This window comes from Salmo salar, chromosome ssa12 (genome assembly GCF_905237065.1).
Source record: "Salmo salar chromosome ssa12, Ssal_v3.1, whole genome shotgun sequence".
Classification (NCBI taxonomy): Eukaryota; Metazoa; Chordata; class Actinopteri; order Salmoniformes; family Salmonidae; genus Salmo; species Salmo salar.
Window position 1 is genome coordinate 47334201 of NC_059453.1, and position 24159 is coordinate 47358359.

General features: G+C 42.3%; 1 protein-coding gene across 2 annotated transcripts in view; it reads left to right on the plus strand.

Moving 5' to 3' along the window:
* Positions 1-24159, plus strand: part of LOC106565250 (myotubularin-related protein 14) — a 45746-nt gene that overhangs the window by 12352 nt on the left and 9235 nt on the right. For both annotated transcript variants that reach the window (XM_014132148.2, XM_014132150.2), the window contains exons 3-17: positions 969-1077; positions 1908-1983; positions 5892-5958; positions 6166-6288; positions 6754-6827; positions 7266-7336; positions 7538-7612; positions 8383-8449; positions 10571-10656; positions 13145-13221; positions 14868-14904; positions 15287-15357; positions 15771-15829; positions 18450-18588; positions 22277-22456. In XM_014132148.2, the coding sequence (XP_013987623.1) occupies positions 969-1077; positions 1908-1983; positions 5892-5958; positions 6166-6288; positions 6754-6827; positions 7266-7336; positions 7538-7612; positions 8383-8449; positions 10571-10656; positions 13145-13221; positions 14868-14904; positions 15287-15357; positions 15771-15829; positions 18450-18588; positions 22277-22456 (1311 nt within the window). The remainder of the gene's footprint in view (positions 1-968; positions 1078-1907; positions 1984-5891; positions 5959-6165; positions 6289-6753; positions 6828-7265; positions 7337-7537; positions 7613-8382; positions 8450-10570; positions 10657-13144; positions 13222-14867; positions 14905-15286; positions 15358-15770; positions 15830-18449; positions 18589-22276; positions 22457-24159) is intronic.

The window sequence follows — 24159 nt, forward strand, 5'->3', positions numbered from 1 at the left end:
CACAGAGTCTGAGTAAGAGTGCTTATCTAAGCCCCTAGGATCAGGTCCCCCTGTCCATTATAGCCCAATCAATTCATGATGATCTAAAAAGCAAAACTGATCCTAGATCAGTCTTTCTACTCTGAGATGCTTTGTGAATATGGGCCCTGACCTGTTATTGGACAGAAAAACTAAACGGGTTTAATATAGTTCAGCCCACATCGTCATGAGTCATGATTCATGACACAGAGGGGGTTTAAAATTATATGCCCATTTTCATGTCCGAGGTCATATGTATTGTGTGAATCAACAGGAAACATGGGAATGTTCTATTTTGGTACTTGTTCGGGAAATAGAATATGTGCTTTTGACCTATGAGCAGAGCAGTGCAACACTAATAAGATCCACACAGTGAAGAAGATGTCTCGATGTTCCAAAATGTGCTCGTCAGGCTAGATGACGATGTTTATGGGGATAATGCCCTCCCTTCAGGCATTATGATTCCGGATGTGTGTCTGTGCCCTGCTCCGTAGTTTCCCTCTACGCAAATTCACAATTTAGGGAAATCAGCCACTCAATAATTCATAAAAACACCCAGAACGTTTTCACCCAACCGTAATATCTAGAGCAAACACGTTACTTTTACTTGAGCGGCTTCACTGCAAGTGGATTGTGTTTTTAAAGATGTTAAGAAATAATAGGGAATAGGATGCCATTTAGGATTCTACATCTTAAGTTTTAACGTCCTCCTCTTCCATTCACCCACCCCTGCACGGTTTACTTTTCTAATTATGATGGTAACGAGTTCATAGTAACAATAAGGCACCTCTGGGGTTTGTGGTATATGGCCAATATACCACAGCTAAGGACTGTATCCATTGCTATATTGAGGATTATGATCCATATATTGCTTTGTTATAATAGAGCCATGAACATGATATATTGCTGATCCATTTATGATGATCCATATATTGCTGGTGTGCCCCCAGGTTTGAGAGCACGGTCCAGATCACCAAGCTGCAGGACCTGGTGAACCGCAGTAAGATGGCCCGCTGCCGAGGGAGGTTCGTCTGCCCAGTCATCCTCTACAATGGCAAAGTACAACTTTGAGATATATTTATTTTTATGTTTATGTATTTTTTTCTATGTCTCGCCTTCATTTCACCAGGAAGTTAGTCCCTTTGCGGTCCGGAGACATCAGCCTGGTTTGAATACTTTTTCAAATGCACCCTTCTTTCCTCCATTCCTTGGGGTAATCACTGATCTGGTCAGACATAATTAGTGAAGTCAATGCAGTGGAATGCTTGCCAACACTAGCCTAATCCTGTCATGTCACATCAGTGATTGCTTCGAGGAAGGAAGTATTTTTAAGAGCGTTTGAACAGGGCCCTCAAGTCACCTCTAGCCAGCTAGGCACATTCCTTTCTGAGATCTTTCATTTATAAAAGTGTAATTTGTAGTTAATAGCTTTTTAATGCCATACTTTCAGGCTGCAATTTAGATTGAGTTCAAATGCTGTCTTTACTTCACTTATTTTAACAGCTAGGCTTGTTACTGCTTTGCTATTAGCCTACTATGGCTAATACGACCACGTTTGTCATTTGTAATTAAGGGGGGGGGGGGGGGCTTCTCTTGAAACTTTACCTTCCTAGTTTGGAACTGTTTTAGCCTGGGCTGCTGTATGTTCTCTTTCTCTTTGATCTGTCACAATGTTTAAAAATGGCCTCTGCCTTTGATTTTCTGCAAATCTTTGAAAACCTGTTGAGCATTGTTTTTAAATACTTCTTGCCTTTTGAGCAAAGAAGTGAACGTGTCAAAAACAACAATAAGAGGGACTTGATTGAATGGTTTATAGACTATTGAAATGAGGAGTATGTTAACGTGCCTGTGTGTGTCTAATACTTATCCTGTGTTGTCTTCCGTTGCAGCATATTTGTCGGTCGTCCACTTTGGCAGGCTGGGGGGAGCTATATGGACGCACCGGGTACAACTACATCTTCTCCGGTGAGACTGACAAAAAAGTAAATTTTGTTAGCAAGTGAATCTAGTTCAGGGCCGTATTCACAAAGCGTCTCAGAGTAGGTCTAGGATCAGTTTTTCCCTTTTGATTTATATTTAGTAAGGTTACATGGACAGGGGAACTTGATCCTAGACCAGCACTCTTCGGGAGGGGGGTTGGGTAGTTGAGCGGCTTCACTGCAAGTGGATTGTGTTTTAAAATTCAATAAGGAATAGGGGGCCTCCTGAGTGGCGCAGCGGTCTAAGGCACTGCATTGCTTGAGGCGTCACTACAGACCTGGATTTGATCCCAGTCTGTGTCATAGCCTGCCGGGAGACCCATCCGAGTTAGGGGAGGGTTTGGCTGGCCGGGATGTCCTTGTGCCATCGCGCTCTAGTGACTCCTTGTGGTGTGCCGGGTGCCTGCAAGCTAGCTTCGGTTACAAGTTGTACGGTGTTTCCTTCGACACGTTGGTGTGTCTGGCTTTAGGGGTAAGCGAGCAGTGTGTCAAGAAGCAGTGCGGCTTGGCAGGGTCGTGTTTCGGAGGACGCGTGGTTCTCGACCTTCGCCTCTCCCGAGTCCGGACGGGAGTTGCAGCGGCGAGACTAGGCTGTAACTACCAATTTGGATATCATGAAATTGAGGAGAAAAAGGGGTAAAAGTTTAAAAATATGTACATTTTAGGAATAGGATGCCATTTAGTACTCGGTCTACATCTTGAGTTGTAACATCCTCGTCCTCCTCCATTGTTCTCCTCCCCTGCTCCAGGGGTGCTGCCTGTACTGCGGTTGACCCTGTGCTGCTGGCTTCCAGCCTCTTATACTGCATATGCCTGTTATTAACATTGCCTGTTAAAAAAATGGGACAATGTTTATATGACCCCCTTACAAACAGGCCCATTATTGCCACATTCTTGCCTGCATATGCCTTTTATACCTACCGTGTGCATGCCGGTGACACGTGGTGGTGGTGGTAGTGGTGTGCAGATGTGGGTGGGCGTCTATTTGAATAATTGTATTAATTCGTTCAGGCCAGTCCTAAGAAACATTAAGACTAATAGAATAGCATATTTTTTTGTTTAATTACATCCATATTAATTAAATGGTTCATTCTTTTTTTTCATTAAACCGACAAAACATACCTGCCCCAATCAGTCAACACATATATACAGTATATTATGGTAAGAATATAGCAGAATAAAATACAAGTAATATTTTCCCCATACAACTGGTGTCACATTAACGTGTGGAACCGCTGTCATAAACAAAAATACATTATATTATTTTTTTAAACGGAGCCCAAGCCCGTGTTTTTTAAAATCCGCGTTTCATCTCTTTCTTACCTTCACTCCACTTTAAGGAGCAGGCGTATGGTGTTAAATTGGGATTATCTTCATCATGATACCGACAGAAAATAACAGCCATCCTATTTTCAAAAGCATGTGAGTCTCGTGCTCATATTTCACACCCTCCGCGCCCTTTTTGGAGTTGCCTCTACCTGATGGAGCAAAATTATAGGCCTGCACTTGATTTTTAGGCTACATTATTGCATGCTAAATGTTTCTGATCTGTGATAGCTGTGCAAATGAATAGATGAGCTATACCACCTCCACTTATTTGCCCAGCCAGAAACCAATTACCGTAATTTCCGGACTATTGAGCGTACCTGAATATAAGCCACACCCACTGAATTGTAAAAAAAATATTATTTTGAACATAAATAAGCCGCACATGTCTATAAGCCGCAGGTACCTACCGGTACATTGAAACAAATTAACTTTACACAGGCTTTAACGAAATACGGCTTGTAACAAAAATAAATAGGCTTTAATGAAACACGGCTTGTAACAAAAAATAAAAAATTTGCAGTAAGCTTTAGTTGTCTTTTTGCACTGAGTCAATTCCTCACGCTGCTGTTTCCAACGTCTTATCATCGACTCATTAAGACCAAGCTCCCATGCAGCAGCTCTATTTCCTTTTCCAACAGCCAGATCAATCGCCTTCAACTTGAAAGCTGCATCATATGCATTTCTCCGTGTCTTTGCGATGATGAGGGTAACAAAATGACTACCGTAATCAGAATGATGGGAAGTTTGAGAGCGCTCAATTTAATCTAAACAGTAAACCAAGAAGTTGTTTGACCATAACCCGTTCGGCAATTTCATTGGTCTAATGAAAGCTTCATGCTGCCAAAAAAATGAGCACGTCACAGAATGGTTTTTTTTTTTGAAAAAAAAATTGAAAGCGGGAAAAATCCATATATTAGCCGCGTCATTGTTTAAACCGCGAGGTTCAAAGCGTGGGGAAAAAAGTTGCGGCTTATAGTCCGGAAATTACGGTAACCAAATAGCCTATACGGATGGAGAGTCAGTGAATCAAAATCACATTGATTGAGCCGAGTCAGTGAAGGCACAGGCTTTTGATCGGGAGTAGGGCTAGGCTACTATGCGACTGCGAGTAAATAGCAAAATTAATCCACTTGTTAAACTACATGTATAACTTGCTGGCCAAAGGTTCTAGTAAATGATCCAACAAGAAAAGATGATCACTAGCAGCCCTAAACTCAGTTTAACTAACATTTCCCCAGCCTAATTGTAGCCTAATCCCAATATCCAAACGGAGATTCGGTGAAAACAAATTGATCGAGGAGTCCCCACGTGTGTCTCGAAGCAACACGACGGCGCTGTCCTAATCAAAATGTGGTCTTCAAATGATCGACTAGTTGACCGCGCGCGCCGTCGGTGTGCGTGCTAAGTGGTGGGCTAATCGAAGAGATGTGTGAAGTGACATGCCTCGCAAAGTTTAGTCGGTAGGATGGTTAGGGGCCGGGCACTGCCGAGCTACCATCAAGAACGTAATGCTTGTCAGTTCATCTATCACACCTCTGGGAACTCTGGAATGATGAACTATGTTCCACGATCAAACAGTGCTGCTATATTTTCACTTGCGATGGCTGCCGTCTATTCCCCAAGACAGTTTTTATGCATTTGGCTTAGTTTAGTAGTTGATAGTCATATTGTGGTTTAGTCAGTAGTGCCATAGGGCCCCATTCATTCTGAAATAGATCTAAAACACCTTACAAACACTCCCGATTCAACTCCTATGAGAGAAGTATCCTCAAGTGTGTCCTCATTGAATCCACTTTTACACGGAACCCAAACCGGCTGCGGGCGTGCCCTATCGTGCCTAAATGTATTTTGTCCCCCTACACCAAACGTGATCACGACACGCAGGTTAAAGTATCAAAACAAACTCTGAACCAATTACATTAATTTGGGGACAGGTCGAAAAGCTTTAAACATGTATGGCAATTTAGCTAGTTGGCTTGCACTTGCTAGCTAATTTGTCCTATTTAGCTAGCTTGCTGTTGCTAGCTAATTTTTCCTGGGATATAAACATTGAGTTGTTATTTTACCTGAAATGCACAAGGTCCTCTACTCCGACAATTAATCCACACATAAAACGGTCAACCGAATCGTTTCTAGTCATCTCTCCTCCTTCCAGGCTTCTTTGAACTTATATGGTGATTGGCATCTCCACTTTCATAGTATTACCACGACAACCAGCAAAACGGTTCATCTTTCAATCACCCACGTGGCTATAACCAATGAGGAGATGGTACGTGGGTACCTGCTTCTATAAACCAATGAGGAGATGGGAGAGGCAGGACTTGCAGCGCGATCTGTGTCAGAAATAGGAATGACTTCTATTTTAGCCATTGGCAACGCCGAAGCTCGTTGGCGCTCGCGAGCAATAATTGAATAACATGGATTTCTACATTTATTTTGCAACGCTCGCGCACGCGACGTGTCCGGTCAGCATGTAAGAATTATATGGTGGTGACGCATCTCTCGTTCTCTCATTCGCTCTCCCTCCCTTTCTTTTGCTCATTCGCATTCTCTCTCCCCCTCTAGGGGGTACGGATGACACGTGGGGGGCAGAGTCCGAGCCAGAGGTTCCAGAGGACGACGACGGTGTGAGGTTGGTGTCTTTTCACGTGATCCAGTGACGTGTGTTTTGTTTTCCTTGCCTGATTTTTTTATTTTTTATTTTTTTATTATTGTTTTATTTTATTTTTTTATTTTTTTGGAATGCTCAAAATGCCCCATACATTTTTGTGGTCGTTGGATGACGTCTAACATTTTTCTTTGAACTCTTTCTCTACATCCCGTCTCTCCCTCGCTACAGGAACGGGGACTCTCAGCTCTTTGACAAGGTGCGGGGTCTGGACATCAAGCTGCTACGCTACCTCTCCGTGCGCTACATCTGTGACCTCATGGTGGAGAACAAGAAGGTCAAGTTTGGCCTTAAGTAAGTCTCAAGCTCACAGCCAGGACTCTTAATGTATTCACCCCTCCCACCCCCGCCCCACACACAGAGGGGGATCTGTTCTGGGTCATTGGCTCCTGTTCATGGTGGCCTTATGGTGACTTTATGTAATGTAATAAACAAGTGTACACTTTTTTTGGACGTTGACCTTTGCATGTGTGGCGGTGTGTGTTGTCTTTATTTATGTAGCTGCCTGCCTGCGTGCTTGTATGGTTGTGATGTAATGTTGACGTGTGTGTGCATGGCGTGGTTGTCTCTGTCTGTTCACATACTTACTATGGTTCGCCGGTTGTGCAGCTGTGTGTACATGTGTCACTGACCGTTAAGTCAGGCGTCATGTATACACGTACGGTTTTCATCACCTTCTGAATATTTTCTTTCTCTACTCCACTTTTTACATTTTTAATTTTTTATCTTCCCCTCTCTTCTCGTCTCTTGTCTGTCCAGTGTCACCTCGTCTGAGAAGGTGGATAAGGCCCAACGCTATGCGGACTTCACCCTGCTCTCTGTGCCTTACCCGGGTAAAGACAATTCTTTCAACCCCAACCTACGTTTACATTCCAGTTCATTGTTAAAATATTCTCCTTTTTATTAGGAAAACAGGTTTCAGCAGTCTTGACAAATAAATTTAGTGTTACGTCGATGACAGTAACTCGGCCTTACAATGCATTTCTACATCTTATTAATAAACGTCTTCCCCAGAGAGATAGCTACAGACCTGGGATCAAATACTATTTGCAATAATTTGAAACACTTAAGCTGGGCTTGACTGAGTTTGATCGGCGCTATGGGTGACGCAAACTCCACCCATCTGGCACACCGGGCAGGCTAAAGCACTAAAAGTATTTGAAAGATTTCAAACCGTATTTGAACTCAGAACTGGATAGCTAGAGGACCTGTACTGTTCTCAATGCGTACAGTTGTATCGTGACACCGGACCCCTCTCTCTGTGCTTCCAGGGTGTGAGTTCTTTAAGGACTACAAAGATCGAGACTACACCGCTGAGGGACTAGTATTCAACTGGAATCAGGTATGCTGGTCGATTTTAACGTTTCCTGCCTAGAAGTATAGTTAATAGAAGGGATAAAAGACTAAAACCTAGGCAATTTAACTTTATCCTCACCCATTCTAGTCATTCTATGGTCTTCTGATCTCAGATTGTGATGTATCATATGTCCATCCAGATGAATGATTTTCACATTTCAAAACATACCATTTTTATTGTTGACAGGATTTTGTGGATGCTCCTTTGACAATCCCTGCGTGCTTTACCAAGAACTTGAATATAAACTGGAGTGAATATCAGGTTAGTCTTTTTTTTTTTTTCCTTCTTCTGAGTATTTCCTCAGTGTTGTTGACTAGGAGAGAAGGACAGATAGGAGACTGTATCACAGGGCACTAGGCTGGATTCAAATTTATGCCAACACGTGTTTGTCTGTCGGAGGCAGTGGCCCAAACCACTAGACCACCCAGGCCACTATATCAGGTATGTCTAACTTTCCAATTATACTTCAGTGAAATGTGATTCCTATTATGTCACAGTATTACTGGTCTCACAGTGACCTCTGTAGGTTGGCCGTGGAACGGCATGGTTGCCGACCATTCATTTCTCATGTCGTCTTGACATTCTCTAAAACGGGTGTTTTCAAACCTCTCCTCAGGCACCCCTAGCCATTTCATGTGTTTAATCCATTCCAGAGCTAGCACACCTGATTCAGTTTGTCAACTACTTATCAAGCCCTTGATTAGTTAACTCAAGTGAGCTAGTTCAGGGCTACAACAACATTGTGAGTAGGTTGGGGGTCCCTGAGGAGATTTTAGAAAACCGCTGCTGTAAGACAGTTTGTGTTTTAATGCATATTTTAGGTAATAAGAGATGTAGTCACCACACCAGGGCCACGTTCAGTAGGCAAACATTGCAGATAGAAATGTCATGAATCCTTATTCCAAATGTCAGAGAGGCATATTTGTTCTACATAACATATTTCTATCTGAACATTAGTGACCTGCTGGATGTGCCTCCGGTGAAAACGTGTTGAAAGTCCTCATGTGTTCTTCTCTGTCCTTGTGTTTCAGTCTTGGGACCTGGTCCATCAGACCCAGAACTACCTGAAGCTGCTGCTTCACATCATCAACAGCGACGGTCAGTATGTGTGTGTGTGCGCGTGTTGGTTAAAGCTCCTTGGGGGCTGTAACCAATTTTTTCTTTCTGTCAGGGAGTGAAATGAACATGGAGAAAGAGTGGGTAAGTCATATCATATCTCATATGGTCGTCTAGTGAGGGTCCCTGAGATGTAGGCCTCCAAAGTCAAACTTGACCCAGGGAAGACCAAAGGCTTATGTTGCCATTGTGCTGTTTAAATCCTCATCACTTACTAGTCGCTATAAAAACCTGGTTCAATCCTTTGTTTCTCAAGTGTTTGTTATTTGGTTGTCTGATTTAATCAGGCTGTAATACACAATGAATTGCTATATACAGCCTTACTCTGCTGGTTGTCTGTGTGGTTTGTCTTTCAGCCGCTCGAAATTTGGGACAAAATATCCACAGGAAAGTATCGTTTTAAGGGAGCCGGTAGGTACACTACCGTTAAAAAGTTAGGGGTCACTTAGAAATGTCTTTGTTTTTGAAAGAAAAGCACATTTTTGGTCTGTTTAAAATAACATCAAATTGATCAGAAATACAGTGTAGACATTGTTAAATGTTGTAAATGACTATTGTAGCTGGAAACGGCAGATTTTCTTTAATGGGATATCAACATAGGCGTACAGAGGTCTATTTTCAGCAACCATCACTCCTGTGTTCCAATGGCATCTTGTGTTAGCTAATCATTCAAGTTAATCATTTTCAAAGGCTTATTGATCATTAGAAAACCCTTATGCAATTATGTTAGCACAGCTGAAAACTGTTAAAGTAGCAATAAAACAAGTACATTAGTGTCTAGTTTGAGAAACAGCCGCCTCACAAGTCCTCAACTCGCAGCTTCATTAAATAGTACCCGCAAAACACCAGTCTCAATGTCAACAGTGAAGAGGCGACTCCGGGATGCTGGCCTTCTAGGCAGAGTTCCTCTCTCCGGTGTCTGTTCTTTTGCCCTTAATCTTTTCTTTTTATTGGCCAGTCTGAGATATGGCTTTTTCTTTGCAACTCTGCCCAGAAGGCCAGCATCCCGGAGTCGCCTCTTCACTGTTGACGTTGAGACTGGTGTTTTGCGGGTACGATTTAATGAAGCTGCCAGTTGAGGACTTGAGGTGTTTGGTACTCTAATGTACTTGTCCTCTTGCTCAGTTGTGCAACAGGGCCTCCCACTCCTCTTTCTATTCTGGTTAAAGCCAGTTTGCGCTGTTCTGTGAAGGGAGTAGTACATGGCGTTGTATGAGATCTTCAGTTTCTTGGCAATTTCTCGCATGGAGTAACCTTCATTTCTCAGAACAAGAATAGACTGACGAGTTTCAGAAGAAAGTGCTTTGTTTCTGGCCATTTTGAGCCTGTAATTGAAACCACAAATGCTAGTGCTCCAGATACTCAGCTAGTCTAAAGAATGCCAGTTTTATTGCTTCTTCAATCACGCAACAGTTTTCAGTTGTGCTAACATAATAGCAAAAGGGTTTTCTAATGATCAATTAGCATTTTAAAATGATAAACTTGGATTAGCTAACACAACGTGCCATTGGAACACAGGACTGATGGTTGCTGATAATGGGCCTCTGTACGCCTATGTAGATATTCCATAAATTAGCCGTTTCCAGTTACAATAGTCATTTACAACATTAACAATGTCTACACTGTATTTCTGATCAATTTGATATTTTAATCAACATTTTTTTAGCTTTTCTTTCAAAAACAAGGAAATGTCTAAGTGACTCCAAACTATGTAACGGTAGTGTATATGGTTTTGTTGGGATGTATTTCTGGTGTGTATTTTCAGTCTACTGACACACGTGATGTAAACACTTGCACAATATGTAAACAATAGCCGAGGCACCCAAGCGTAACAGAATCACAGAAGGAACGTTGCCTCGCAATCAGCAGTGGCAAATCTACTATCTAAGAATACTTTCCTGTGGAGATTTTTTTTCTCAAATTTCAAGCAGCTGAAAGACCAACCACGCAGACAATCGGTAGAGTAAATTGAAATGTAATTTTAATCAACATTCTGGCTTGTAAGAAACATTTACTGATTTTGCACTCCAATGTTTCAGGCTGTGTATACCAACTAATTGTGTATGACAGCCTGATTAATCAGTGATTTGATTTGCCCTGTAGATGAGAGCGGTCTCCTGGTGCACTGCATATCCGGTTGGGACCGGACGCCTCTTTTCGTGTCCCTCCTGCGGCTCTCGCTGTGGGCAGTAAGTGTTCTCTCTCTCTCTCTCTCTCTCTCTCTCTCTCTCTCTCTCTCTCTCTCTCTCTCTCTCTCTCTCTCTCTCTCTCTCTCTCTCTCTCTCTCTCTCTCTCTCTCTCTCTCTCTCTCTCTCTCTCTCTCTCTCTCATTCCTATCACCCTGTTTTTCTCTTTCTTTCCTTCCTATCCCACTGTTTTATCGCTCCCCCCCACACACACACACACTCCACCGCCACCCAGGTATCAGTTTAGTAATTCAATTCAAAAGGAACTTCTAAATACATTTTTCTGTAATTCCACAATGCATTCATCTGCTTTCACCCCCGATGCCCCTCCCATTTGTCTTAACACGCAAGTCGAATTAAGATTCAAGACACACTGCCTAACACTAGAAAAGCCAGTTGAAATAGAGCTAATCACTTAAATTGAAAGAGTTATTTGGTAAGTGTTTTAGAAACCTCAGAATCTGCTCTTTCTGATGTAGGAGGATTTGAAAAAGTCACTACCGGTTGTCTGTGGGGTTTGTCCTTCAGCCACTTGAAATGTAAAAAAAAATATCGACAGGAAAGTATTGTTTGCCTGACTTTTTAGAGCGCTGGTAGGTACAGTGCATTGGGAAAATATTCAGATCCGCTGACTTTTTCCTCATTTTAAGTTACAGCCTTATTCTAAAATAGAATTATATATTTTTTGATCCATCTACACACAATACCCGATAATGACAAAGCGAAAACAGGTTTTTATCAATCAAATGTATTTATAAAACCATTCTTACATCAGCTGATGTCACAAAGTGCTGTACAGAAACCCAGCCTAAAACCCCATACAGCAAACAATGCAGGTGTAGAAGCACAGTGGCTAGGAAAAACTCCCTAGAAAGGCCAGAACCTAAGAAGAAACCTAGAGAGGAACCAGGCTATGAGGGGTGGCTAGTCCTTTTCTGGCTGTGTCGGGTGGAGATAATTTGTTTTTCTAATTTATCAGAAAATTAAAAACAGAAATACCTTTTTTACATAAGTATTCAGACCCTTTGCTATGAGCCACAAAATTTAGCTCAGGTGCATCCTGTTTCCATTGATCATCCTTGAGATGTTTCTGCAACTTGATTGGAGGCCACCTGTGGTAAATTTAAATTGATTGGACATGATTTGGAAAGGCACACACCTGTCTATATAAGGTCCCACAGTTGACAGAGCAAAAACCAAGCCATAAGGTCGATGGAATTGTCCGTAGAGCTCTGAGACAGGATTGTGTCGAGGTACAGATCTGGGGAAGGGTACCAAAACATTTCTGCAGCATTGATGGTCCCCAAGAACACAGTGGCCTCCATTCTTAAATGGAAAAAGTTTAGAACCACCAAGACTCTTCCTAGGGCTGGCTGCCCAGCCAAACTGAGCCATCGGGGGGAGAAGGGCCTTGGTCAGAGATGTGACCAAGAACCCGATGGTCACTCTGACAGAGCTCCGGAGTTCCTTGGTGGAGATGGGAGAACCTTCCAGAAGGACAACCATATCTGCAGCACTCCACCAATCAAGCCTTTATGGTAGTGTCCAGACGGAAGCCACACCTCAGTAAAAGGCACATGACAGCCCGCTTGGAGTTTGCCAAAAGGCACCTTAAGACTCCTACCATGAGAAACAAGATTCTCTGGTCTGATGAAACCAAGATTGAACTCTTTGGCCTGAATGCCAAGCGGTAAAGGATGGTAGAGGCAGCATTTATTTTACCTTTTTTTAACTAGGCAAGTCAGTTAATAAGAACAAATTCTTATTTTCAATGACGGCCTAGGAACAGTGGGTTAACTGCCTTGTTCAGGGGCAGAACGACAGATTTGTACCTTGTCAGCTCGGGGATTCGATCTTGCAACCTTTCGGTTACTAGTCCAACGCTCTAACCACTAGGCTATGCTGCCGCCCCAGCATCATGCTGGGGTGATGTTTTTCAGCAGCAGGGGCTAGGGGATGATTCAGGATCGAGTTAAAGCTGAACGGAGCAAAGTACAGAGAGATTCTTGATGAAAACCTGCTCCAGAGCGCTCAGGACCTCAGACTGTGGCGAAGGTCCACCTTCCAACAGGACGGCCCTAAGCACACAGCCAAGACAATGCAGGAGTGGCCTTGGGACTAGTCTCAATGTCCTTGTGTGTCCCAGCTAGAGTCCAGACTTGAACCCGATTAAACATCTCTGGAGAGACCTTCATTTTCTCTGCAGCAACACTTCCCATCCAACCTGACAGAGCTTGAGAGGATCTGCAGAGAAGAATTTGAGAAACTCCCCAAATACAAGCTTGTAGCGTCATACCCAAGAAGACTCGAGGCTGTAATCGCTACCCAAGGTGCTTCAACAAAGTACTGAGTAAACGGTCTGAATTCTTATTTAGTTTTTTTTAAGAAAATGAAACAGGAGTATAACATTTACATGTGTCACCTTTCGGGGCTAATTTGCGTGGAGTTTATTTAATGACATGTTGAAATTCTTTAATGTATTTTTTAATAGGATGGTGCCGTCCACGCCAGCCTGGAGCCTGCTGAAATCCTCTATCTGACAATCGCCTACGACTGGTTCCTCTTTGGGTAAGGATTCACAGTCCACTCACAACACCGCCATTACTCCTTAGTAATACTGAGGGGTGTGTTCACAACAGCAATCGAGGACTGTCTGAGTGGGGAGGGGAAAACTGAAACGTGACCAGACCCAGATGTGTTTGAGATGCATAATTGAGGAAGGAGCTTTATAGGAAGGAAGACTCTGAGGAGAGGGTAGAGCAGGCCAAGTTAAGTACCCTGTCTCTGTCTCAATTAATCTTTCCTTGATTGCTCACCTTCTCTCTCCTCAACCTTTTCAACACATTGGAGAAGAAAGTCAGAAAGAAGGAACTTTGGACCCTCTCCTCCGATATACAGTAGTTGAGGAGGTGAGGACATAGGATGCAAGGAATCACCGAAAGGCGAATTGAGATGGAGCCTTTTTCATTTCTCTCTTCCACTCCCCCCTCTCTCTCTCGCTCTCTCTCTCTCTCTCGAGGCTTTCCTTCATAATTACCGCTGTGCATCTCTCCAAAGTTTAACTCGTCAAACGGAGTAAAAAAAAATATTAACAAAAAAAATCCCTGCCCCGGAGATGGCTCTACAGAGTAATTATTCCAGGACAAACTTCTGAGACTGCGGCCAGGGAAGAGGGATAAACTGGGAGTCTCTCTCTCACTCACACACACACACACACACACACACACACACCAAACCTCTCCCCTTTAATAATATCTGTAATAATTGGTGTTTTTTTACCAGCAATCAGTGTTATGATGCAGCGGTATGTATGGATTTGCGTAATCTTTCATTATGGCTCAAACTCCCATTGAGAGTTTGTTCATTTGTTGTTTTCCCTTTAAATGTAAAAGCAATCCTAATGGTCAGTTCAGGTTCTAAGCTGGAGATGAGAGAGAAAATGAGTGACAACTGGTCAGTTGGTTATTGATATACTTTATTTAGTAAATTACAAGGTCTAAACGGTCCCCTACTTGTGCTTTACAGTCTTCTTGACTTTGACTTTGATCTTTTGAACTGTTTGATTCAACAAGTATATAAATTGGAAAGTAAAACTTACATTGTAACCATTGTACCAGGTAACACCAGGTGCATGGAGAAAACCGGATGCTGAATAGAAAGGAACAGATATTGAGAAAGTATTAAAGGCCCAGTGCAGTCAAAGATGTGATTGTCCTGTGTGTTATATATATTTCCACACGATGAGGTTGGAAGACTGTAAAATTTTGATAATGCCCTTTTTTATTTAAGAGCTGTTTGAAAAGGCCGCCTGAAATTTCAGCCTGTTTTGGTGGGTTGGAGTTTTGGCCTGCCTGATGACATCACCAGGTGGTAAATTGGTTAATAGCCCAATAAGAAAGAATTGCCTTGCCAATAGCTAATTTTCAGTTTTCTCCTCCCCACTCAGATCACTCCCACACAGTCCTAGCAAAATTCTTGCTTGAGAAATTGCTCGGAAGCTTTTTTTTTGTTACCATTTTAATTGAAAACAATCAATGTAAGGTACTTTATTGTTACCCAGAAATGTTATGTTATTGAGATAAAAGGCTGCATTGGACATTTAAAAATGTTGGTTGGTGTTGGCAGCTAATAATCATATGTAATAAAGTGTTCTTTGATTTGTTTAATGGATTCTGTAATCATACTCGTTCATCTGGTTTGTGTCACTTCTACAGTCATATGCTGCCTGATCGCCTCACCAAAGGAGAGGAGGTCAGTTGCACTCTAACACAATATCAATGCCACCTCTTCTCTCTCTCTCTGTATGTGTGTGCCCGCGTGTATGTGGAATATTAAAACATTGGTTATTAGTTTTCTATTTAGTTAATATGGTTATTGCCCTCAAACAGTTATAACACTGTTGCCGTCTTCTTAAATTCGTTTTAGGAATTTACTACACCAATGTAAATATAATGGCTTGTGAAGATGAGAGTAAAATGTTATCTGATTTCTGAAACTGATATCCAATTCTCAACTTAAGTGAGTTGTTTTGGGGTGTTTTTGAAAACTAGGGGGCAGCGTTTTGTCATGTATTTAATTTCCTTATTTTTTTACACCTGAAAGACGTAACTTCATCTTTCATTCCTCCCGGCAGATTTTCTTTTTTTGCTTCAATTTTTTGAAGCACATTGTCTCAGAGAAGTTCTCTGCCATGAAGAAACAGAGGTGAGTGAAATGTCATGAATCAACGGAGACATTTGGAATGTAAAAGCACTTTTATAAAATATTGGCCGCCCCCAAAATGGCACCCTATTTCCAATATATTGTGCACTACTTTTATCCAGAGCCCTATAGGCTGTGGTCTAAAGTAGTGGACTATATAGGGAATAGGCCTTACTATACCCTTAAGCCACTTTTTTTTTTATCTTTCAACTGTAGAAATACAGCCACTCAGGGCAATAACGCTGTTCTTTCATCGTCGAAAACCGACTGTGACCAAACAGTTTTTTTTTCTTCACATTTCTATATCCTTTGATCTTTCTCTCTCCTTCTTTTTGAGCAGTGTCAGTCTTTTTCTCTCGCTCTCTTCTTCCTCTCTTTCTGCGTATTATTTCATCATCCTTTTTTCTCTTCCAAAGGAGGAAAAACTCTCATTTCAAAGAGACCGATTTCACAGTGGACGACCTCTGCAAGTTGAGTAAGTTGCTTCCCTGGCGACATAGTTCATTATTAAGTATATGTTACATGAGGATAGAGGTGTATTTCATACATTGTTAGTACAGTGGTGGTATGTTAAGACATTATTTTTTTAAAGACCCTTGTAAGAGTTCCTGCTGTGCACTACAGTTCTGATCTCATGTAAATGTCATGTAAATGAATGTGATACATTGTACTCATGATATGTTATGAAGAAACTTTTGAAAAGCTGCAAATAGCGGCATATGCCCTTTACATTTACATTTAAGTCATTTAGCAGACGCTCTTATCCAGAGCGACTTACAAATTGGTGCATTCACCTTATAATATCCCGTGGAACAACCACTTTACAATAGTACATCTAAATCTTTTAAGGGGGGGGGGGGGGGGGGTTAGAAGGATTACTTTATCCTATCCCAGGTATTCCTTAAAGAGGTGGGGTTTCAGGTGTCTCCGGAGGGTGGTGATTGACTCCGCTGTCCTGGCGTCGTGAGGGAGCTTGTTCCACCATTGGGGTGCCAGAGCAGCGAACAGTTTTGACTGGGCTGAGCGGGAACTGTGCTTCCTCAGAGGTAGGGAGGCGAGCAGGCCAGAGGTGGATGAACGCAGTGCCCTTGTTTGAGTGTAGGGCCTGATCAGAGCCTGAAGGTACGGAGGTGCCGTTCCCCTCACAGCTCCGTAGGCAAGCACCATGGTCTTGTAGCGGATGCGAGCTTCGACTGGAAGCCAGTGGAGAGAGCGGAGGAGCGGGGTGACGTGAGAGAACTTGGGAAGGTTGAACACCAGACGGGCTGCGGCGTTCTGGATGAGTTGGAGGGGTTTAATGGCACAGGCAGGGAGCCCAGCCAACAACGAGTTGCAGTAATCCAGACGGGAGATGACAAGTGCCTGGATTAGGACCTGCGCCGCTTCCTGTGTGAGGCAGGGTCGTACTCTGCGAATGTTGTAGAGCATGAACCTACAGGATCGGGTCACCCCTTTATGAATTACCTCTGTGCACTACACTTCTGATGTAACGTGATACGCTTTTAGGTCTTGTCCCCTCAACATGATGCACAAAGCTTTGAACGCACAAGCCTAAATGGACATGGATATTGTCTATAAACTGTATCTGGCAAAAGGCTTATTACAGGCTATTGTAGTAAAAAATAAAATAAGTGACACAATAAATAACTAGGCTATATACAGGCGGTACCGGTACCGAGTCAATGTGCAGGGTTATAGGTCAGTCTTTGCAGGGGTAAAGTGTCTAAGCATAGATAATAAACAGTGAGTAGCAGCAGTGTAAAAACAAAGGGGGGGGGGGTCGTCAATGTAAATAATCCGGGTGGCTGTTAATTAGGGAGCCTTTTGGACCTAGACTTGGCGCTCCGGTAATGCTTGCCGTGCGGAAGCAGAGAGAACAGTCTATGACTTGGAAAGCAGGAAGCTTGGCCCCAGTGACGTACTGGGGCCAATGGTGCAGCTGTAGAACTTTTTGAGGATCTGGGAACCCATGCCATATCTTTATAGTCTCCTGAGGGGGAAAATGTGTTGTGCCCTCTTCATGACTATCTTGGTGTGTCTGGACCATGATAGTTAGTTGGTGATGTGGACACCAAGGAACTTAACTCTCAACCCGCTCCATTACAGCCCCATTGATGTGAATGGGGTCGTGTTCGGTCCTCCTTTTTCTGTAATCCACGATTATCTCCTTTGTTTTGATCACGTTGAGGGAGAGGTTGTTGTCCCGGCACCACACTGCCAGGTTTCTGACCTCCCTAAGCGAGCATAAAAGTTATTTAGCCCGTCTGATAGGCTCGCATCACTGTGTAGCTCTTGGCTGGGTTTCCCTTTGTAGTCCATAATAGTTTGCAAGCTCTGCCACATCCGACGAGCGTCAGAGCTGGTGTATTAGGATTAGTAGAGCCGGTGTGTTGACGCTTTGCCTGTGAGGGTTCGTCTGAGGGCATAGCGGGATTTCTTATGCGTCCGGATTAGTGTCCCGCTCCTTGAAGCGTCAGCTCTAGCCTTTAGCTCGGTTTGGCTGTTGCCTGTAATCTATGGCTTCTGGTTGGGATATGTACGTACAGTCACTGTGGGGACGACGCCAACGATGCACTTATTGATGAAGCCCGTGACTGAAGTGGTATACTAGTCAATGCCATTGGATGAATCCCAAAACATATATTTCAGTCTGTGCTAGCAAAACAGTCCTGTAGTGTAGCATCCGTGTCACTGACCCCTTCCCTCTGCAAAAGCAATAATGTTCCTTCATGACTGTCACAACATCGGTTGAAGGCTTAAAACATTTAAAACTTTCAACTCTGGCAGAAAATCCAGACATGTTCTTTTATACAGCTATTTAATTACATTTTTGTTTAGTTTGCTTTTTCAAGCGGTTTGAGATTATTTTTGTAATAGAAGAGCTATAGAAGTTTAATAAATAATAATAATTAATATTATACATGCATATAAACCAACCGCAGGCAACGTTCCAGACAAAATTTGACAATAAGGCAACTTAACTTCCATAGAGTATCTTTAATGAATCTGTGCCCTATAATTGTCCTCAAATCTCTCCTCTGTAATTGGTCCGAGGGCCTGTCCGCTAACCAATGTCTTCCGTGTGATTGGTGCAGAGTCCAGGGAGTCCAGGGGCAGCGTGACCAGTTTGAGCAGTGACTTCTCTCTGATCACGGAGGACGCGGGCGGAGCCTCCAGCCTCACCAACGAGGCCGTGGACCTGTTCTCCGGCCAACCTCTGGGAGCCTCCAGCTGGTGAGTCCTCACCGTTTCTCTGGAAGTCCGTGTGACCGCAGCCGAAACATTTCCTTTCACTTTTGAATATACCCCCTTATGTATCAGGGATGTCACATGGATGAGTATTCCTTTAAAGGGTGATGGCACTTCCTGATTTGGCCTCATTTTAGATTGGTTCATTAAGATATGCAAGCAGCCCTGTCTGAATTCAAACGTGAGTTGGTTTCAGGGAGTGGTTTGATGTCTCTTGTGTGTGTGTGTTCGCAGGTGGGAAGAGTTTGCCAAATTATTTAGCTAATTAGCTTCAGCCAGCTGGTGTGCAACCAGGGCAAAATTGGTTTGACTTTGGACAGCCTATCTCTTGGGCTAGTTAGGGACCGTCAATAAATGACAATGTAAATTAGACATTATTTTCACATTGCAAACCTTTTTTAGTTTTCTCATTTAAATGCTTTCAATATTTGTATATGACATTTTACAATGTATAGTTGTTTAGAGTTTTTTTTAGCCCTTATTAACACTCCCTTTTGAAAATGGCAGATAACATGTCAGAGCTCAGGGTCTCTACTTCACAGCTCTGTATGGGCTTTGACTGACAGCTGTTAATACCCCTTGTGTGACAAGTTGCCCCCATCCCTCCCGCTAATTGCGCATTTTTGGTTGTCTTGAGTGAGGGAAATGCTGTAAATTACGAGGACTCTATGAACAGTACCAGTCAAGAGTTTGGACACAACTACTCATTCAAGGGTTTTTCTTAATTTTTACTATTTTCTACATGGTAGAATAATAGTGAAAACAACAAAACTATTAAATAACACATGAAATCATGTAATAACCAAAAAAAGTGTTTTCTTCAAAGTAGCCACCCTTTGCCTTGATGACAGCTTTGCACTCTCTTGGCATTCTCTCAACCAGCTTCACCTGGAATACTTTTCCAACTGTCTTGAAGTAGTTCCGACATGCTGAGAGCTTGTTGGCTGCTTTTCCTTCACTCTGCGTTCCAGCGCATCCCAAACCATCTCAGTTGAGTTAAGGTTGGGTGATTGTGGAAGCCAGGTCATCTGATGCAGCACTCATCACTCTCCTTGGTCAAATAGCCCTTATATAGCCTGGAGTAGTGTTTGGTGATTGTCCTGTTGACAAACAAATGATATTCCCACTAAGCGCAAACGGGATGATGGTGTATCGCTGCAGAATGCTGGTGTAGCCATGCTGCTTAAGTGTGCCTTGAATTATAAATAAATCACAGACAGTGTCAACAGCAAAGCACCATCACACCTCCTCCTCTATGCTTCACGGTGGGAACCACACATGCAGAGCATCCATTCACCTACTCTGCGTCTCACAAAGACACGGCAGTTGGAACCAAAAATCTAATTTGGACTCATCAGACCAAAGGACAGATTTCCACCAATCTAATGTCCATTGCTCGTGTTTCTTGGACCAAGCAAATCTCATCTAATTATTGGTGTCCTTTAGTAGTGGTTTCTTTGCAGTAATTCAACCATGAAGGCCTGATTCACATAGTCTCTTCTGAACAGTTGATGTGTCTGTTACTTGAACTCTGAAGCGTTTATTTGGGCTGCAATTTCTGATGCTGGTAACTCTAATGAACTTATCCTCTGCAGCAGAGGTAACTCTGGGTCTTACTTTCCTGTTGCGTTCCTCATGAGAGCCAGTTTCATCATAGCTCTTGATGGTTTTGCAACTGCACTTTCCGGATTTACTGACCTTCATGTCTTAAAGTAATGATTGACTGTCGTTTCTCTTTGAGCTGTTCTTGCCATTATATGGAATTGGTCTTTTACCAAATAGGGCTATCTTCTGTACACCACCCCTACCTTGTCACAACACAACTGATTGGCTCAAACACATTAAGAAGGAAAAATTCCACAAATTAACTTTTAACAAGGCACACCTGTTTAATTGAAATGCATTCCAGGTGACTACCTCATGAAGCTGGTTGAGAGAATGCCATGAGTGTACAAAGCTGTCATGAAGGCAAAGGGTGGCCACTTTGAAGAATCTCACATAAAATAACACTTTTTTTTGGTTACTACATGATTCCATTTGAGTTATTTCATATTTTTTATGTCCTCAGTATTATTCTACAATGTAGAAAATAGTAAAAAGAAAAACCCTTGAATAAGTAGGTGTGTCCAAACTTTTGACTGGTACTGTATTTTGAAAGATGAGATGTTGAGGATTATAATAAATACCGCTTTGATGTCATATAAGCAAGCCAAACGCCCGTATGTCCAAATGTGCACTTCACATTTCCGTATCATATAACTAATGTAATATACAGTGTCAACGTTCATGATGACTGTTTGATGTACAGTTACAATATGACATGTAACTGGGTTGTCCTGAACAGAATGAGCCTGTTTGTTGTATTGTGATTTTTTTTTTCTTCTTTTGCTACAGACCACGTATCTGAATGCACTCATGACTCCATTCTTTGCACACACAAATTACTTTCTGCTTCTCCGAATTGCATTGTGAAAACCAAACACTGTAAGATCGTATTTTATCATTTAGCTAATTTCGCTAGTTGGCAATGGAACAAGCTTTCAAATCATGCCCACCTGACCCATATTGCGATTTTATAATGGACTGTTTCTGGATTGCGTGAACAACAATAGTAATTGTGTAAAAGTGGAGATGCAGGACTGTGTTCCAAACAACTACGAGTGTGCTTGGTTTAGTTCTTTAACGGAACAGCCAGGAAAGCTCAAAAAAGCACCTTATAGTTGAAGACTATAAAAGTGCATTGAAATTGCTTAGGAGCTGTGCACGCTTTGGAGAGGTGTGGGTGTGTGTGTGTCCACTTGGAGACACCAGTTAGTCCTCTCACTCTAACCCTTGTCATTTCTTTGTCTTATGTTTTACCTACCCCACATTTTTCCAAGAGTATTCTTATCATGTTACTGAATGTATCCGGAGTGCTTTCATATTTCTTTATCAACAAATGCGGTGAAAAGTACTGTACATGCAAATAAAATCAGCAGTAATGTTTGGATTAAGTATTGTGTCAGATTAACTGTTGTCCTCACCTTTTGGCCCAATAATTTGCCAATCATGTCTAAACTGTTCCCTTTCAATTGCTACCATGGTTGTGCATATGCTTTTCATTGTTCTAAGAAATATTTCAATTTAGCCCTATCCATATAGGCCAATTCCCACGAGTGTAAGGGGTTAAGTCATTGAAATTTGAAGCTATTGGAAATGTAACATATTGTCCCATGTACATTGTATAGTTTACCAATGGTCTCTGACTAGCCCCATAGGGTTGCGTGAGGCTGCACTCTGAATTGATTACTTTTGTGCTGCCAGCTGTGGCCATGTGGACAGGATTGAAACAAACCCAACTTTAATTTACCTTGTGATGCAGTCATAACCACAAGTCTCGCAAAACTCAGTTTTGGACGAGACCGACTTTATGACAAATTATCCTATTTACACTTTTCTAGTAAATTTTGATAGTAGAATACGTGTTTCTGACTCATATCGATGCCACAGCCTGTTTTCTAAATTAGAAGTTGGTTTTTAGGGGCAGTTGCTCTTTAACCTAATAAAGTCCAGTATGCCTTGTCTCTGGCGTTTCTGGCTCCATGCTCTTACCAACTGAGCCACAAAGGACCAACCTCTGCCTTAAAATAAGGGTTGGCTAAAGTCAAACTTCTCCTTTTATGTGCCCCCCCAGGAGGAAGGGACACACCTCGTCCCCCCAGACGGTGCTGTGGAACCGGCCCGACCCCATGCATGAGCGTCTGGCCCATCCCCTCAGCCAAGAGGCCAAGTCTTCCAGCTCCTCCTCCTCCAACCAATCGGAACAGGGCTTCACACGCGCCGGCAGCAGTCCTATGTCTGTGCCTGGGAGAAGGTAAGCTTCCACTTTAGAAGTCAGTCGCCGATTTTGTTTGAAAGATTTATATTCTGTATTTTCTGTTTATTCAGATGGGCATAGTATGAAATGAATGGGGAAAGGGAGATGCAGAATAGCGGTGGGGCCGGGATTCTGCGTATATGTGCTGCAGGTGACGTTATTTGCTAGACCAACCTCAAGCACAGTCGGTTGCAGTTTATGGGCTCCGACCACAACGATGAGGGATGCTACGTTTTTGTCTGCCCCTACTTTCTGTCTTTGTAAATGGATTGACTTCATTCTGCGTCTCTGTTTCCATGTTGCATGTTTGCCATTCTGCAATGAATGGTGAATAACTGCATGTTAAATTAAAACATCTAAGTGTAGGACTTTCTGCAGTGACGCACATACCCTTTACAGACATACTTTATAGTCATTTATTTTTCAAAAGAATAGAATGGCTTGAGACATCTGTGGCATTGTGTTGGATGAGAAAACCGCACCTTTTAGAGTGGCCTTTTATTGTCAGCTTCTTGGTATGCCACACCTGTCAGGTGGATGGATTATCTTGGCGAATAAGAAATGCTCAGTAACAGGGATGTAAACAAATTTGTGCACAAAATATGAGAGAAATAAGTGTTGTGTGTATGGAACATTTCTGGGATCTTGTATTTCAGCTCATGAAACATGGGACCAACACTTTAAATGTTGCATTTATATTTTTGTTCAGTATACATTCAATATTATTTTTGTTCTAGTTGGCTGTACCTGCACCAAAACCTCAGGAGACAATTAGTTTTTATTTCCATTACTGATCAACACTTCTCTTGTCCCTCTGCCGCAGACATATGGTGAGCAATATGTTTGGAACATCGAATTGCTATACATAAAGATGTGAGAATTGCAATACATATCGTATCGGCACCAAAGTATCGTGATAATATCGTGAGGTCCCTGGCAATGTCACGGAACTGCTGTCATATAACAGTTGTATTTTGAAACGGAGCCCATGTCCTCATTTTTTTTAGCAGATGTCCTCATTTGTTTTTAATGTGGCTAGAAACACTAGATTCTGCACTTTCTGATCATGTAAAGAAATAACGATATCGGACCTGAATGAACCTTTGCAGAATTATTTGAGAAAATTGCCTTTATTTGATCCACGTGGGATGTGATCACACCATCAGGCGCGTACGTTCTCTCCTTTCCAACTCCCCTAAAGACAGCCTACTAGTTAGTGATTTGTGGTTTATCTAAGTTAGAAGCCCATAATTTATTAGCTAAATACAAGGGCATATAAATATATTTACCATTTCAAGGTCAAGAAAAAAAACATGAAAAGATTCCCCCAGGCTAAATGTTAAAAATAATAAAATACATGTACATTTCTGTGACAATAGACAATAACCGCTCAAGGACAGAACTACGCACATTTAAATGGAGAGAATAAATCCATTAAAAGCATTTCTGTGAAGCTTTGTGATTGACAAGGACAAGTTTGATGTCGGACAACAATAGAATGGCACGCATTAAATCATGAACAATGTCGCCTCAGCATTACGGCTACAAGCTGTAGGCAGACCTTTACAGCAATCATGACTAGGTCAGTTGAAGGAAATAAAAGTTTAGTCTTTGATACCGACAGCACCTTTCAGATATAAAGAAAAGGCAGAAAAAAGTTGGTGGCATGCTGAAGTTGGCGGGTTTTCGTCTTGGTTTGT